This window comes from Peromyscus californicus, unplaced genomic scaffold (genome assembly GCF_007827085.1).
Source record: "Peromyscus californicus insignis strain IS unplaced genomic scaffold, ASM782708v3 Scaffold_7__1_contigs__length_154581171, whole genome shotgun sequence".
Taxonomy (NCBI): Eukaryota; Metazoa; Chordata; class Mammalia; order Rodentia; family Cricetidae; genus Peromyscus; species Peromyscus californicus.
This window is the reverse complement of record NW_026294595.1, coordinates 48,505,105-48,519,964: the sequence shown is the minus strand read 5'-3', so window position 1 is coordinate 48,519,964 and position 14,860 is coordinate 48,505,105. Positions and strand designations below refer to the sequence as shown.

At 42.3% G+C, this 14,860-nt stretch overlaps 1 protein-coding gene across 3 annotated transcripts in view; it reads left to right on the top strand.

Annotated features, from left to right (window-relative positions):
* The window catches only part of Slc25a12 (solute carrier family 25 member 12), a 189,011-nt gene that overhangs the window by 123,827 nt on the left and 50,324 nt on the right, over window positions 1-14,860 (top strand). For 2 of the 3 annotated variants that reach the window (XM_052726698.1, XM_052726699.1), the window contains exons 3-4: window positions 1,815-1,957; window positions 11,807-11,922. In XM_052726698.1, the coding sequence (XP_052582658.1) occupies window positions 1,815-1,957; window positions 11,807-11,922 (259 nt within the window). Of the gene's footprint in view, window positions 1-1,814; window positions 1,958-11,806; window positions 11,923-14,860 lie in introns of those variants that run through there. The other variant, XM_052726700.1, reaches the window with a different exon arrangement.

Below are 14,860 nucleotides of genomic sequence, written 5' to 3'. Positions count from 1 at the left end.
ATGAATCCATGTACCAAAAAAGTCCACAGTTTCCCGAGAAGGGGGACACAAAGACACAAAAGTAATGGTGAGAATATGGAGATCTCAAAATGGTGTAGCTAACTTTACCTTTGGTGGAGAGTTCAGAATTCGCCGTCGGAGATAATCTCTTGGGCCTCCATCCACTGTCAACAAGTGTTGCCCTAATACTTTATTCTGACCCAGTGTTTCTCTGTGGGGACTTTTAGGATTGTTCTTTTTTATTTTGCTGTCCTGAAGTTTTATGAGGGTGAGGGAGGCTTGGTGAGATTTTTTACATTAATTCTTTTTGCGTGTGTGCATGACGTTTAATGAGTTCTTCTAGTCTTCAGTTTGGGAAACTCCCTGATCTTACCTCTTTGTTGGTAATGACTCTTGGTCATGGCCCCATGCACTGAGTCCTTGAAATGATAAGGGGTTTCTTTGATGAGCATATTTTTAAAAAATTGACATGAGATGTAAGAGACTTTTTATTTCTTTTTCCAGTGACTGGGACTTGGAAGATCTCTTTAGAACACAGTAATTTCATTTTCAATGGCAGCCTGTGCCGCCTGCAGCCCTGCCCACCCCTCCCATGGGCTCTCGGCCAAAGGCTGCATCTGGGAAGTGAGGGGTCTGTGAGCTCACCTTCGGGGCCTTGACCTCTCTTTCATTTTCCTTAGTTTTTCTGGTTTCTCTTATCTTACCAACGTTTTTATTTTTACTTACTTATTTTATTTTTGCAGTGCAGTAGATTAAACTCATGATAGGAAAGCTGTATTCCTCAGCCCATGTAGTTTTATACTTATTTATTTAGTGTGTGTGTGTGTGTGTGTGTGTGTGTGTGTGTGTGTGTGTGTGTGTTGCATGTGGGTGTGTGGTATGGCATTTGTGTGGAAGTTGGGGGACAGCTTTTGGAAATCGATTCTCTCTTACTGTGTGACTCCCTAGACTTGAACTCAGATCGTCAGGCTGATGATTGTCAGATGAACTCAGTCATCTTGCCGGCCCCTCTGTATTTTATTTTATTATTTATTTTTAAAAATTCATTTATTTTTATTTTATGTGCGTGGGTGTTTTGCCTGCATGTTGTCTGTGCATCACGTGGTTGCAGTGCCCGAGCAGTCCAGAAGGGGGAGTTAGATCTTCTGGAACTGGAGTTACAGACTGTTGTCAGGGGCTGTGTGGGTGCTGGGAACTGAACCCAGGTCTTCTGGAAGAGCAACCAGTACTCATAACCCCAGAACCATCTCTAGCCCCATCTCATGTATTTTTAATTGAGATTAAGTAGTCACATGACATAAAGGTTCCTGTTGTGATCATTTTAAAGTACACTGCTTAGTGGTTTTATTTTAAATGTTTCTAATGTGTGACCGTCACTATTATGTAATTCCAGAACCCATTCATCATCCTCAGAGAGAAAACCCCACACTCACTGAGCTGTTAGCTCCTGTTTCCCTCTCTCAGATCCTGGCAGTCATAATTCCGGGTTCTCCTTCATGGCCTTACCTTTGTGGACATTGGATGTAAATGGGGTCCTACACTGTGGGTCTTTTGTGTCTGGTTCATTTCACCCAGCAGACTTCCAGGGTTCATCTGTTCAACTGTTGACCACGCATCAGTTCTTTATTGTGGTCTTAAATTGGTATCTGGGTGTTTGGTTTTTTACTACCCAGAGGCAATCAATATCCACGTTTATTATCCTTATTTTGATTTCAATACCGTAACTTGGTTTACTTTCCCCCAAACAACTGTTGGCCACCACATGATGTTGAATCATCCTCCTTTTTCAAAGTGCCTTTTGGTTTGTTTTTCAGTATGCCAGTACTGAGGTGGATGGAGAACATTACATGACCCCAGAAGACTTTGTTCAGCGCTATCTTGGCTTGTATAATGATCCAAACAGCAACCCAAAGATTGTGCAGCTCTTGGCAGGAGTAGCTGACCAAACCAAGGATGGGTAAGAACTTTTATACCTGTTCTGAAAATTAGTCGTATATTTTATTAAAAATGTAAAGCTGTAAGTTTCATATCATCCTTTTTTTTTTTTTTTTTTTTTTTTGAGACCAGGTCTTACTACATAGCCCAGGCTAGCCTGGAACTCAGTATGTGGACTAGGCTAGCCTTGAACTCACAGAGCTCCTCCTGCTTCTGAGTGCTAGGATTAAAGGTGCATCACTATGATTAGCTTGCATCTTGAATTATTTAAAAGATGTACTTATTTTTATGTATGTAAATGTTTTGCCTGCATGTGTGTATATGCACTATGTACATGGTGTGTGAGGGGGCCAGAAGATGGCATCAGTTCTCTGGGTACTGAGTTACAGATAGTTGTGAGCTGCTGTGTGGTGCTGGGAACTGAATCTGTGTTATCGGTAAGAGTAGCAAGTGTTCCTAACCACTGAGCCGTCTTTCTGGCCCTGTATCTTGAGTTGTAATAGTAACCAATATCTTCCCTTGAAACTTACAAAATGGTGTTCTTTACTGCCGTTATCAAACATGCTGTCAGCTCTTATTTTCTAAAAAAAAAAAGTTTACATGAGAGAAGCCGTATTTTATATTGGATAATCTGATCAGGAGGGGCTCCTTATAACAAATTTTATTTATTTTTTATTCCTTTATTTGAAAAATACTGAGTGCCTGCTAATGGTCAGGCATTATTCTTAGTGTTAGAATGTGTGAGAAAGCAAGCCACAAAAGGTAATAAAATAAAATAAAAAGTAAACTATAGCATGTTAGGGGGAGGCAAGCACTATGAAGAACTTAGGGAGTGGCCTGTATTCATGTGTCTACTTATTTAGTTGGAAAACATGACGTTAAACACCACAGTTTGCCAGGTACTATTGGGCTTTATAAATGTAAGCATGAATAAAATGAGGTTGCCGGCCTTAAGAATAAGTTCATAGCTTAGTGGGAAAGAGAGGACCAGACAAAGTAAAAGCAAGTCAGTATTTCTGGGCTAAGACAGTGATGATAAATATAGAAAGTAGAAGGACCCAGGAAGCTTCATTAACTTTCAGTTAGGACAGCATCCCAGGGAGCTGACACTTGAACAAACCTGTGGGACAAAGAGGGGGAAGAATTCCAGGGAGGGAGAAAAGAACATGGAAGAACGCGAGCGTGTGTGTGTGTGTGTGTGTGTGTGTGTGTGTGTGTGTGTGTGTGTGTGTGCGTGTGTGTGTGTGTGTGTGTGTGTGTGTGTGTGTGTGTGTGCGCGCGCGCGCGCGTGGTGTGTGTGTGTGTGTGTGTGTGTGTGTGTGTGTAAGCAGTGGGGAATTTGTGTTGTAAGTACTTTGGTGCAACAACTGTGGCATTGCTTTGCTGCTGCAGAAGATGTAGTTGGAGTGAAACTGGGGACTGTGTGTGCTGGGCTTTTGCTGTGTCTCCTGACTCCCAGTCTTGGGGTCCTTTTAGCCTGGTAGTGTATGGGTGTGAAGTCGCAGAAGTAATAAGGATTCATCTTACTATGGAGTTAGTCCATTCTTCAAGGGGCGCTCTCAATGTTAGTAAAATTGCATGGGGCTGGATTATGGAACAAATACAATATTTATTGAGTTACATAAAGAAAACAATTGTTCACTATGGCAGTTTTCAGCTTTATCCCTAGCCAGGATTTTTTTTTCCTAGGTGTAGAGGTGCTTGAGTGAAAAGCTGGGCAGTGAAGATCCATCTTTATCTTTATCCATCACTGTAAATATGATCATGGTTTAGAAAAGAAGGGTGGAGAAGACAAGACTGGTCTGGAGCAACCTGGGGAGCCAAGTATTATAATGGTTGAAGTAGCCAGACTGACCAAGAGTTCCTTCTTGCCAGAGCTGATTCTGAGCTCATTTTTACTGTCTCACAGAACTTGGCACAGTGCATGAAATTTGGGACATTCAACAAATGTTTACTCAATGCATCTTTAATGACTTGGAAAGATGCATCATTGTAAATGGCAGGTGTTGGATAAAAATTATACATTTTTGTCTAGTATTAAAAATGTCAAATCAGATGCCGGGCATGGTGGGGCCTTTAATCCCAGCACTTGAGAGGCAGAGGCAGGTGGATCTCTGTGAGTTCGAGACCAGCCTGGTCTACATACCAAGTTCCAGGACAGCCAAAGATATACAAAGAAACCCTATCTGGGGTGGCGGGGGGGGGGGGGGGGGGGGGGGGGGGGCCGGACGGGGGGGACGGGGACGGGACGGACGGACGGACCAAAAAACCAAAAAGAACACCAAAATGTCAGGTCAGCTCCCAAGCTGCAGATCAGGTCATTTATAGAGTCTAAATAGTGGTTAGATAGAAGGTCTATGGAAATTAATGTATTTAATTAGAATTCTTTCTGAATTATTAAAGGTAGCACATACAGTTTGCTCTTTTAGAAAATATCGGTATGTTTGTTGTTGACCTGGTTTTGTATTTATTTATTGAAACAAGAGTCTCTCTATGTAGCCCTGACTGTCCTGAAACTCATTATGTAAACCAGGCTGACCTTGAACCCACACCTGCCTCTATCTGCTGAGTGCCAGGATCAAAGCTGTGCAGTCACCACACTTGGCCCTTTTTTTTGTCCATTTATTTATTTATTTATTTAGAGACAGGATTTCTCTGTAGTTTTGGTGCCTGTCCTGGATCTTGCTCTGTAGACCAGGCTGGACTCAAACTCACAGCCATCCACCTGGCTCTGTCTCCCAAGTGCTGGGATCAAAGGCATGTGCCACCACCGCTGCTGCCCGGCCTCCCTTTATTTTTATTTCGTGTTTTGCCTGCATGTATGTGTGTGCAGGTAATGCCCAAGGAAATCAGGCAGGAGCATCAAATCTTCTGGGACTGGAATTACAGTAGCTGGCTGTGAGCTGCCATGTGGGTGCTGGGATTGAACCTGGGTCCTCTGGCAGAGCAGCCAGTGCTCTCAACCTCTGAGACATCTCTCCAGTTCTGGACATGGTTTCAGAATGACCACGTTTTCACATAAATACCTCATGCCTTTTGTGACCATCTTGTTTTAGTTCTTTGAAACTTTAGATGATTCTTGTAGGCTGAAGGGCATTGTTAAAGTATGGCATTTTTCATGAGGTCAAGTAGAATCCAAGTATTAATTTGGCAGAGTGTATCAGTAATAGCTTGGTGTAGTGAATAATCTAGTAATATTGAATTGAGTTTACTCTTTTTTTTTTTTAAATACAGAGTCTCACTATGTAGCCCTGGCTAGCCCTGGCTAGCCTGTAACTTACAGATCCATCAGTCTCTGTCTTTCAGTGCTGAGATTAAAGGTGTGTGTCACCACAACTGGCTGAGTTTACCTTTTAAAGATACCGGTTCACTCTTCGTTTTCTTTTTTGGGTGGTTGTGAGATATGTGTTTAAACTTAGGATAATCCCCCAGCTTCATCCTCCCAATTGCTGGGTTACAGGCGTCACCACACCTGGCAGCCCTTTTCACGTTTTTTTTTTTTTTTCATTTTTTTTCAAGACAGTCTCACTTTGCTCACAAATTACTTCCAGAAGCAGAGAAAAAAACCAGAATTTTCTAGAAGACTTGGATTCTTGCCTTTTTATGGATGCATGGTGTTTAGAAGTTGCTGAACTTCCTGAATATAATGCAGAATGGGTGGATTTGTATCAGAATTTTTCTAGGGAGAAATCTCAGGCTTTCGGAAAGGCTCAGTATTATGGTTAAGGGTTTACATCTTAATCCGACAGAATCAAAGTCTTTGGTAATGTTTGACTCATTCCGAGAAGTCGCCTTTGTTTAACAATTAAGGAAAAGAGGCTCAGAGTGGTTAATCAGCTTTCTTGGTAATCAACAATTAGTTCTCTTAACATCCAGTCTTCTTTTCTTGTAATCTCTCAACATTAATTTCTCCTTCTCCAATTCTCTCTTTCTTGCTGTCACTGTTACCCAGGACAGTGAATGAAGGCTTAGAATGAAGTTGTTACTTTTATTCTGGCCTCGGGGTTAGAATGAGATTGTTACTTTTACTCTGGCCTCAGGCTTAGAATGAGATTGTTACTTTTACTCTGGCCTCAGAGTTAAAGGTTCTGTTACAGTTTTTGTTGTTGTTTGTTTTCCAAGACAGGGTTTCTCTGTGTAGTTCTGGCTGTCCTGGAACTTGCTCTGTAGACCAACTGGCCTCGAACTCAGAGATCTTCCTGCCTCTGCCTTCTGAGTGCTGGGATTAAAGATGTGTACCCCTGCCACCTGTTACACTGCCACCCGGCCTGTTACGGTTTTTTGATGTTGAGTCCTACAGGATGTAACTTGATGGCAGCGTGACATTACTTAGAATCACCCTGGCAAAGGGAAGCCACGCGAGTGAGTAGAATCAGTAGAGACAAGTTTAAGTAACCTGACTTGTGAGCTAGAGCTGGTTTAGGATTGGTCAGTAGTCTTCCTTTGTTGATCAGATCTGAGACCTGCTTTTGGAATCTCCGTGCCTTCAGGTTAAGTCTTTTGCTTTGCTTTTGGAACTTTCCGAGCACAAAAAAAAAAAAAAAAAAAAAAAAAAGAAAAGAAAAGAACATAGTGTTTCCCCTGATGTTTTCTAGCCCAGGAAGTGCTCTTTCTTGCTATCCCCTGTCCACCATAAGATGGTGAAATAAGGTGCTTGATACAGAGTCACGCAGAAGCAGCATCGTGTGGTATAAATAGCCTGCCTGCTGGGTTGTCTGAAAGTCAAGTTATCGGCCAAGTGTTATTTGTGAGATTGTGGCTTAAACTTGGGAGTTCTGGTTGTGTCATGAAAAGCAAAATGATTTTATGCATTAAACACAGATCACAGAGACTATTATGTGATCTGATCTGAAATATTTAGACAGTTGCTTCTTTGAAACTGTAACTTCTAGGATAGTGGTTTCTATATTTAGTCTAGTCAGAATTTCATCTGGAAGCTCTATCTGCTATACTGGGAAGACCCAGTTTTTTCTCTGATCCTTCATGAGTGGGTTTTTTTTTCTTACCATGCATGTTGAAGACCCATTCATTTTGGTAGAAATCTTGGCTATTTTATACAATTTTGAAGAAAATTATAAAAATAACAAACATTTTTGGCATTATATTAGTTTTCATTCTGATAAGGGACTTTGTGGGAAAATGTACTACACAGTCACACAATTTGTTACTTCAAAGTTATAAAATATGCAATTTCAAATAAAAATTTCAAGCACCCAGGAGATAGAAGCAGGAATGTCAGGAGTTCAGTGTGCCCCCTACCCGCACTGCACCCCATAAAAATAATTTAAAAAATAGGTGGACCTTGGCCAGGGATGAGGTGCACATCCTGCAAAGTCCAGGGACCTGGCCACACCTGATTTTCTCCTGCAGATGGACCAGTAGGAAAGTAAATGGTTGTAGATGTGTTCCACTGGCTCCAATATCCTGGCTGCTCAGTAGTTTGGTGGAGATCTGAGTATGCTGATGGGCAAAATGTATCAGTTTAGCAGGCTCCATCAGGCTTGCATTTTAACAGGGCTGCTTGCTGCACATAGTAAAATATCTGTGAGTCACCAGTGTCCTGAGGCATCGGCAGCCAAGGCCTACAGCTGTCTTTTTGGAGGCAGTTCCTGCTTGGCACCAAGAGCTACCAAATGTCACTTAGGACCAAGAACCTCCTGTTGCCCACGCTTGCAATTTGTCAAGGGAAATCAGAAAGCTGGATATTTGTATGAAATCTTAGGATTTCCTAATGTTGCCAACAAGTGCATCTGGAAAAGTAATTCTTTGTTTGCCAAAGAAAACATGTCTGTTGGACAAATTCCACTTGCTGGCCAGCAGCTACGGCCTTTGCTGGATAGGGAGCTAATCTTTGATTTTTCTCTTATAAAAAAATAAAGTTTTATTACTGAGCATGAAATATGTTCCAAAGTGATGCACTCTATATTTCAGAGTTACTTGTGTTTTTGATGCCCAATTCTGAATACTTAAAAAATCAAATTGTTGCTGGCCAGTGGTGGCACACGCCTTTAATCTAAGCACTCGGGAGGCAGCGGTAGGTGGATCTCTGTGAGTTCGAGGCTAGCCTGGTCTACAGAGCCAGTTCTAGGACAGCCAATGCTACATAGACTCAACCCTGTCTCAAAACAAAACAACAAAAATCAAATTGTTGCAAGTTGGTTCATTAAAAAAAAAGATAATCAGCTCATCTATTGTTTTTAAGTTTTAGAATTATTATTATCATTTTTTTTTGAGACAGTTTCTCTGTGTAGCCCTGGCTGTTCTGGAACTACCTCTGTAGCTCAAGCTGGCCTTGAACTCACAAAGATCCACCTGCTTCTGCCTCCTGAGTGCTGGGATTAAAGGCGTGTGCCACCACTGCTCTAGAATTATATTTATAGTCAGAAGAAATGATGCTGGTCATTCTTCATTATGAAATTTCAGGCATTTAAAAGTGTGTGGCTAATGAGTCTTCTGGTACCCCCTGCCTATGCCCCCGTTTCCCTGGCATTCCACGCTCTAGTCAGTCCCAGCACCCCACTCATGGCTGGCATTTTGTTTCACTCAAGCCCAGTCCCCCCATATTGATTTTCTCTCTCCTCTTTTCCTTTCTTCCCTCCATCCTTCTCTCCCTCTTGCAGCCGGGTATGGAGTCCAGGGCCTCACACATGCTTAGCTACACCTCACCCAGTTTGTTGCTTTTGAGGAATGTGTGGTTGGTTCTGGTATGCTGCAACAGGTAGCAGAAAAAGCCCAATTAAAAAAAAAAATTCAAAACAAAACAAACCAAAAAGAATAGGTGAGTCAGGACTGGGGGTCACACCTGGCAAGTTCAAGGACCTGCCGAGTTGTCCCCTGCCTGACTTTCTCCTGCTGATGGAGATGGGGGAACATCAATGGCCACAAAAGCTGGGGTGCATTGAGGGCCAGTGTGTCCTGTAGGCTCCAAGCTCCTAGGACTGTCAGTGAGGTCTGTGTTGTGTTAATGGCACCATGTCTCCCCCTACTACACCACCTGCAGACAGGGTTTCTCTGTGTAACAGCCCTGGCTGTCCTGGACTATGCTCTGTAGACCAAGCTGGCCCTGAACTCAGAAATCTGTCTCTGCCTCCTGAGTGCTGGGATTAAAGGTATATGCCACCACAGCCCAGTGGCATCATGGTTTTCAGGGGAGGATACAGGGAGACTGCCAGCAATATGAGGTGGGTAGATCCCAAATCCCACCTTTAGAATTTAAGGGTCCACCTCTGAGCCCAGGTGCCAACCCTCTCTGTAAACCTACATCTGATGGTGCCCCAGGGTTGATTTTATAGCAGTGGTGGTGGTTATAGATAAAGTACAGTAATGCCTCTTTGTGCCAAGCATTGAGCATATATGTTTTACATCATGGATTTCTCAAAATTAGCTTGAGACTTAAATGTTAAAAGTTTTACATATAAGGAAACGGAGAGGCTAAGGAACTTGTCCAGGGCATCCTCTGTTCTTGATAGTGTACCCTACTTGCTTTAAAGTCAAACCATCTTTGACAGGCTTTCAAAAGACCTAGGACGGTGGTTTTGTAATTTGCAGGCCATGTAGGCGCACAAGCCCTTAGTCCCAGCACTCAGGAGGTGGAGACAGGAAGATCAGGAGTTCAAGGTCATCCTCTACCACATGGAGACTTTGAGGCTGGCCTGGGCTGTGTGAGACCCTGTCAAAAAGAAAAGGAAAGAAGGAAAGAAAAGAAAAGAAGTAAACAGAAACAGGAAATCGCAGTGACAAGGGTGCTTTGGTCCTGGCAGCTGACACATTCGTGCTCCATGACGTCATTAAAGGCAGTTTTGTGTTATTTTGACTGCTGGTTAATTTCAGAACTCACTAAATGTATATCTTAGGGCTTAAGTTCTAGAAATTCAGTAATGTGAGATTTTACCCTTTGTTTTGAGGGTTCATTAGAGACATGTCATTGTCTTTTTTTTTTTTTTTTTTTTGGTTTTTCGAGACAGGGTTTCTCTGTGTAGCTTTGCGCCTTTCCTGGGACTCGCTTGGTAGCCCAGGCTGGCCTCGAACTCACAGCGATCCGCCTGGCTCTGCCTCCCGAGTGCTGGGATTAAAGGCGTGCGCCACCACCGCCCGGCGTCTTTTTAAACATAACAGAATAATATAGTGATTTCTTGTTCTCATCACTTTTGATAATTATCAAAATAATTATTGAATTTATTTCATTTAAACTTCTGTCCTTTGGCTTATTTTGCCAAAAGCTCCAGATGGCATAATTTATGTACGAATACTTTTTTTGTATTTCTGAAAGATTCCCAGCTCCTCTCATCTCATGTAGCCTAGGTTAGCCTTGAACTTGCTATATTGTAGAAGCTGGCTGTTGAGCTCCTTAATTTTCCTGCCTCATCTCCCCAGCGCTGGAATTATAGGAATGTGCCACCACACCCATTTTGAAGTCACTATATATGTATGTGTGTGTATACATATAAGTGTTTAGATGTAGATATAGATTCTTCAGCCAAGGCAGTGAGAAGGAGATGATTTATTGTACCTGAGTTATACTTGGGCACACATGAGAGAAGTGGAATACCCAGGTCCGAGGCAGAAGGTCAACAGGGACTGTTTAGGTTGTAGGCAGAGCAGTCTCTCCGAGGCGCACTTGGTGGTCTGATGGTGAAGTTTTGGATCTGTCGAGATAATTACAGACAGCAGCATGTAGTCAAACAATGTGTACCAGCATGCCCTCCTTTCTCCTCCCAACCCCCAGGGCTGCACAAGCTCATTTACAGGGACCTCTGCGTCATCTTTCTTCTCATGTACTTTCACTTCTTCCTGAACTTGGCTCTGTGGCGCACGAGTTTCAGGGAAGACGGCACGGAGGCCAGGAGAGCATCTTTTCTGAATGTTATCTTCTCGGACCCCTGCACCGTCTTGCGGTTTCCTCTAGGCAGCCCTTCTGTGACAACAGTTAACATGTTCCTTTGTGCATTACATTTTCTCTCAATTGATGATTAGTTCTAAATCACTGGTTCTCAATGGGGGTAATTTTGTTTTCTAGGACATCTCTGACAATATCTAAAGACATTTTCAGTTATCACAACTGAGAGATGAAATTGACATCTCGTGCGCAGAACCCAGGGATACTGCTAAATATGCTACAAATCATAGAAGACCCAACAATAAAAGATTATCCAGCTAAAAATGTCAGCAGTGCTGGGGTTGAGAGACTATTGATCAAATTCAGGCTTATTTTTGGCCTGCTCCTATCTCTGTGGTGTTAGGAGCTATTGATTAATACTCACGTTCGTTAATTTGTTAAGGGCTTACAAAAATGCACTATTCCTTCCCTTCTGCAAATGCATCCACCCTTCATCTGTCACCTGCTTACCCTGAGCTACAGTTCATACAGCAACACATACTAAATGCCTGGTAGTGATGACTCTCTCTGGAGGAGCAGGTACCCAGGGTACGTTTTCCTTTCTGTGACTTCTGCGAAACATCCACACCCATGCTCTCGGGTGTGTCTTTTGTCTGAGGGCCTCTTTCTCTTAACCCTCATGCTTTAGCTTATATTAAAATGTCTTTATTAAACTCCAACTCTGATTCATAAAAAGGTCCAGTATTTTCCTATTCTCTACTAGCCAGTAATTAAAAGAAATATTTAGTTAATTTGTGTGCATGTGTGTGTGTGTGCGCGCGCGCGCGGCGCGCGCGCGCGTGTGTGTGTGTGTGTGTGTGTGTGTGTGTGTGTGTGTGTGTGTACGTATGTATGTGTGTTTGAGTGCCTTGGAGACCAGAAGAGGACATTGGATGGACATGTGGTTGATATGGGTGTTGGAAATTGAATCTGGGTCCCCTGTGAGGCTGCGTCATCATCCCTCCAGCCCCAGTAATATTTTATATTTTGTTCCAGGTTGATCTCCTATCAAGAGTTTTTGGCATTTGAGTCTGTTTTGTGTGCTCCAGATTCCATGTTCATAGTGGCTTTCCAATTGTTTGACAAGAGTGGAAATGGAGAGGTGACATTTGGTAAGGGGAAACAAAAAGGGTTATAAGTCATAGTAATGTTCCCACGGCTGGTCCAGCCCTTCATTCCCAAATGTAACTACTGAATGCATGTTGCTGTTTACTTCGGGCCTAGTCAATGAGTGAAGGAGTAGTTTCCTAAAGGGATTTATACATATAAACGTGGCCATTACTTTCTTCAGAGTCAGACCATTGCAAAAGGTGAAGGAGTTCATGAATGATGTCGCTTCAGCTCATTCAAACACTGATGTTCTGACTTCCTAAAAGAGTCGGGTGAGCTTTCCTCATTCTGGGCCAGCCTGGGTGAAAACTCCATGAAGTAAAAGTACAAACGCCAGTGCTTGTCTCCCCCTTCTTGAAGAGCTTTTGCCTTACTTTATTTTTGAATAGGGAGATTGGAGGCTCTCTACGGCACCTTGGGAAAATTGCTATTCTGCCATTTCCCACCTGTGGGCGCGTGGGGAGGGTGGAGTTAAGGTGAGATTAGAGTCTCCACAGCCTTCTCCCCACTTTAGAGCCTTGGTTGTAGGAAACAGAGCCTAGAAAAGTAGAATTGTCATTGACTTAAATCCTTCGGTAGGAACATTGTCTCAGAAGGATACAAACTAGAATTTTTCTTTTCTTTTTTCAGCTATCATTCATCTCTAAAGGTGCTCGTTTGTAGAAATTAGTTGATGCTTAGTAACAGGGCTAATCTTTCCTTCAGCAATTTTTCAATTAAAAAAAAATGTAGTGTTCCCACGGATTTAGATCCCCCTCTCTACCATTTCTTTTTCTTTTAATATTTGAAAACAGTATTTTCTTATGGTTAAAAACAAATCGCATGAAATTTTCCATCTTAGTCACTTTTAAGTGTTCGGTTCAGCAAGGTTTGGGATGTTAGATTTCCACAACTTTCCGTCTTCTACAAGTGAGGTTGACCCCCTTTTGTGGTGGGAATTGCCACAAATATTAGTAGAGAGACCCTTGAAATTCAGGCTTTCCCTCAGTCACATCATTGATTATCCCCTCCGATGCTTTAGTTATAATAGTAACGTCCTTGATTTACACATGGACTCTGCAGTGCTGAGCATTCCCCCTGCAGGGGGTAGCACACGTGCTCATGTGGCTCCCTTCCCAATGTGGCTCAGTGACGTGGGGAAACTGGGACGCATGAATCTGAGTTAGTGACGGTTTCCCTGTGCTTATATCGTGTGTACATGAAGAATTAGGCTTCTCCAACGCGCGTTCTAATTTATTTTGTCTCCTACCTTAGTACTGTCCCTCTTCCATTTGGTGGCTTTCCCCAGCTTCTGTGTGTGTCTTTTTTAAAGTGTCACCGAAGACACTTCATGAACAGACCATCAACAGATTCCTGTCACTGTTGATTAGGAGATTAAAATGAATACAGGAAGCAGTTGGGTGGCTGACACACACCTTACTTTCTGAAGATAAAAAGCTCATGGATATACAAAAATAGCTCCTAACTTTATTACTTTATGACTTTTGTTTTTCCCTTAGATTATGATTTACGAGTTAGGGTTTTAAGAAATATAGTCAGGATGAAAAGGTAGTTTGAGTTTTTAATAGCACCCACCATGATCTGAATGAAGGGCATAGGAACCTCCCACCCCAGAGTCTTAGGTTCTTTTTTCTGTTCCGTAATATACAGATAAGATTATTACGGATTATCTACAAATCCTGGGGTCCTTGCCCAGCGCTCTGGTCCTCCTGTTTCTCCCATCCCCTCTCCAAACCCCTTTTTTCTTTCCCTCACTCGAATTTTGTAAGGACTTTGATCTTTTCCTCTTCCTGTCCGCCAACTCTAGTTTTGAGGATTCACTTGTAGATCACGTTTCTCTTTCCTTTTTTGTGGTTCTGGGAGTTGAACCCAGGGCTTCATGCATTCTAGGTAAGCATCCTGCCACTGAGCTCAGGCCTGGCTCTTAGACCAACTCTCTCAACTGATCTGAAAGTAAAAAAGAGAATATTTGACTTATGTCTGTAAGAAAATAAACATTGTAACTGTTACTTACAGCAAATGCCATGTAATAAGATTTCTAAGGCCCACTCATTTCAAAACTCCAGATTCTCTGCATCAACTTGAAGTTTATTTTTATAGGATTTTTGCTTATGTGAGGAAGGTCAGTTTTTATGTTTGTATCCATTTAATAAAATGAATTGTTCTTATAGATTTATAGACACATGTTTAGGGAAAAGAAATTTGATATTCACTGTAACTAGAGTTAAATCCTTTGCACCAAATGGCTTTCCATTTCTTAGTTGGAGCTATTTAAGGTACAGTTTTCTCTTGTACACACGAGGGAAAAGGAGGAGAGATATTGGATGCGAACTGCAGTAGAATGGGGACCAGTCACTTTGCCATTGCTATATTCTGTGGGCTCCGACAGGAGTGCCGTGTCATCTGTGCATTTGTTTATACTGTTCTCATCTGTGCCTCTGTTTTAGGTCTGTTTTTTATACACATCAAGCTATATATTTAAACCTAGCATCTTAACAAGTATTTCTATACATAGCAGCATTGGACATTCACTTGAGTGCCAGACAAGGGGCCTTTTGTTGTTAGACGTGCCTCCGTTCTGGAGAGAGGGCTTATATCAAGGCCTTGGTAATATTTTTCAGAATGAAAGCTCAGGAAAGGTTTCTAGAGTTCCGTTTCTGTTTTGTTTTGTTTTTTTAAATAAATAAAGCGTTCCTCTTTGATAATCTTTAATAAACTTTTAGTGCATGCTGTGGGTAATTACTTAATGGCTTGTATCTCTGTTACTGCCAAATGGCATGAGCCTTGTGGAGGTCATTGCATGACTGGTGTGTGCTGGATAGAGTGTACATGTGCTTGTACCTCACTGTTACCCACTAGTGTGCTGGCATCCTGCTGGCAGAATAGATAGAGGCGACCTAATCTTCATTAAGTGGTAATACTGCATGACGCTGTTATTTG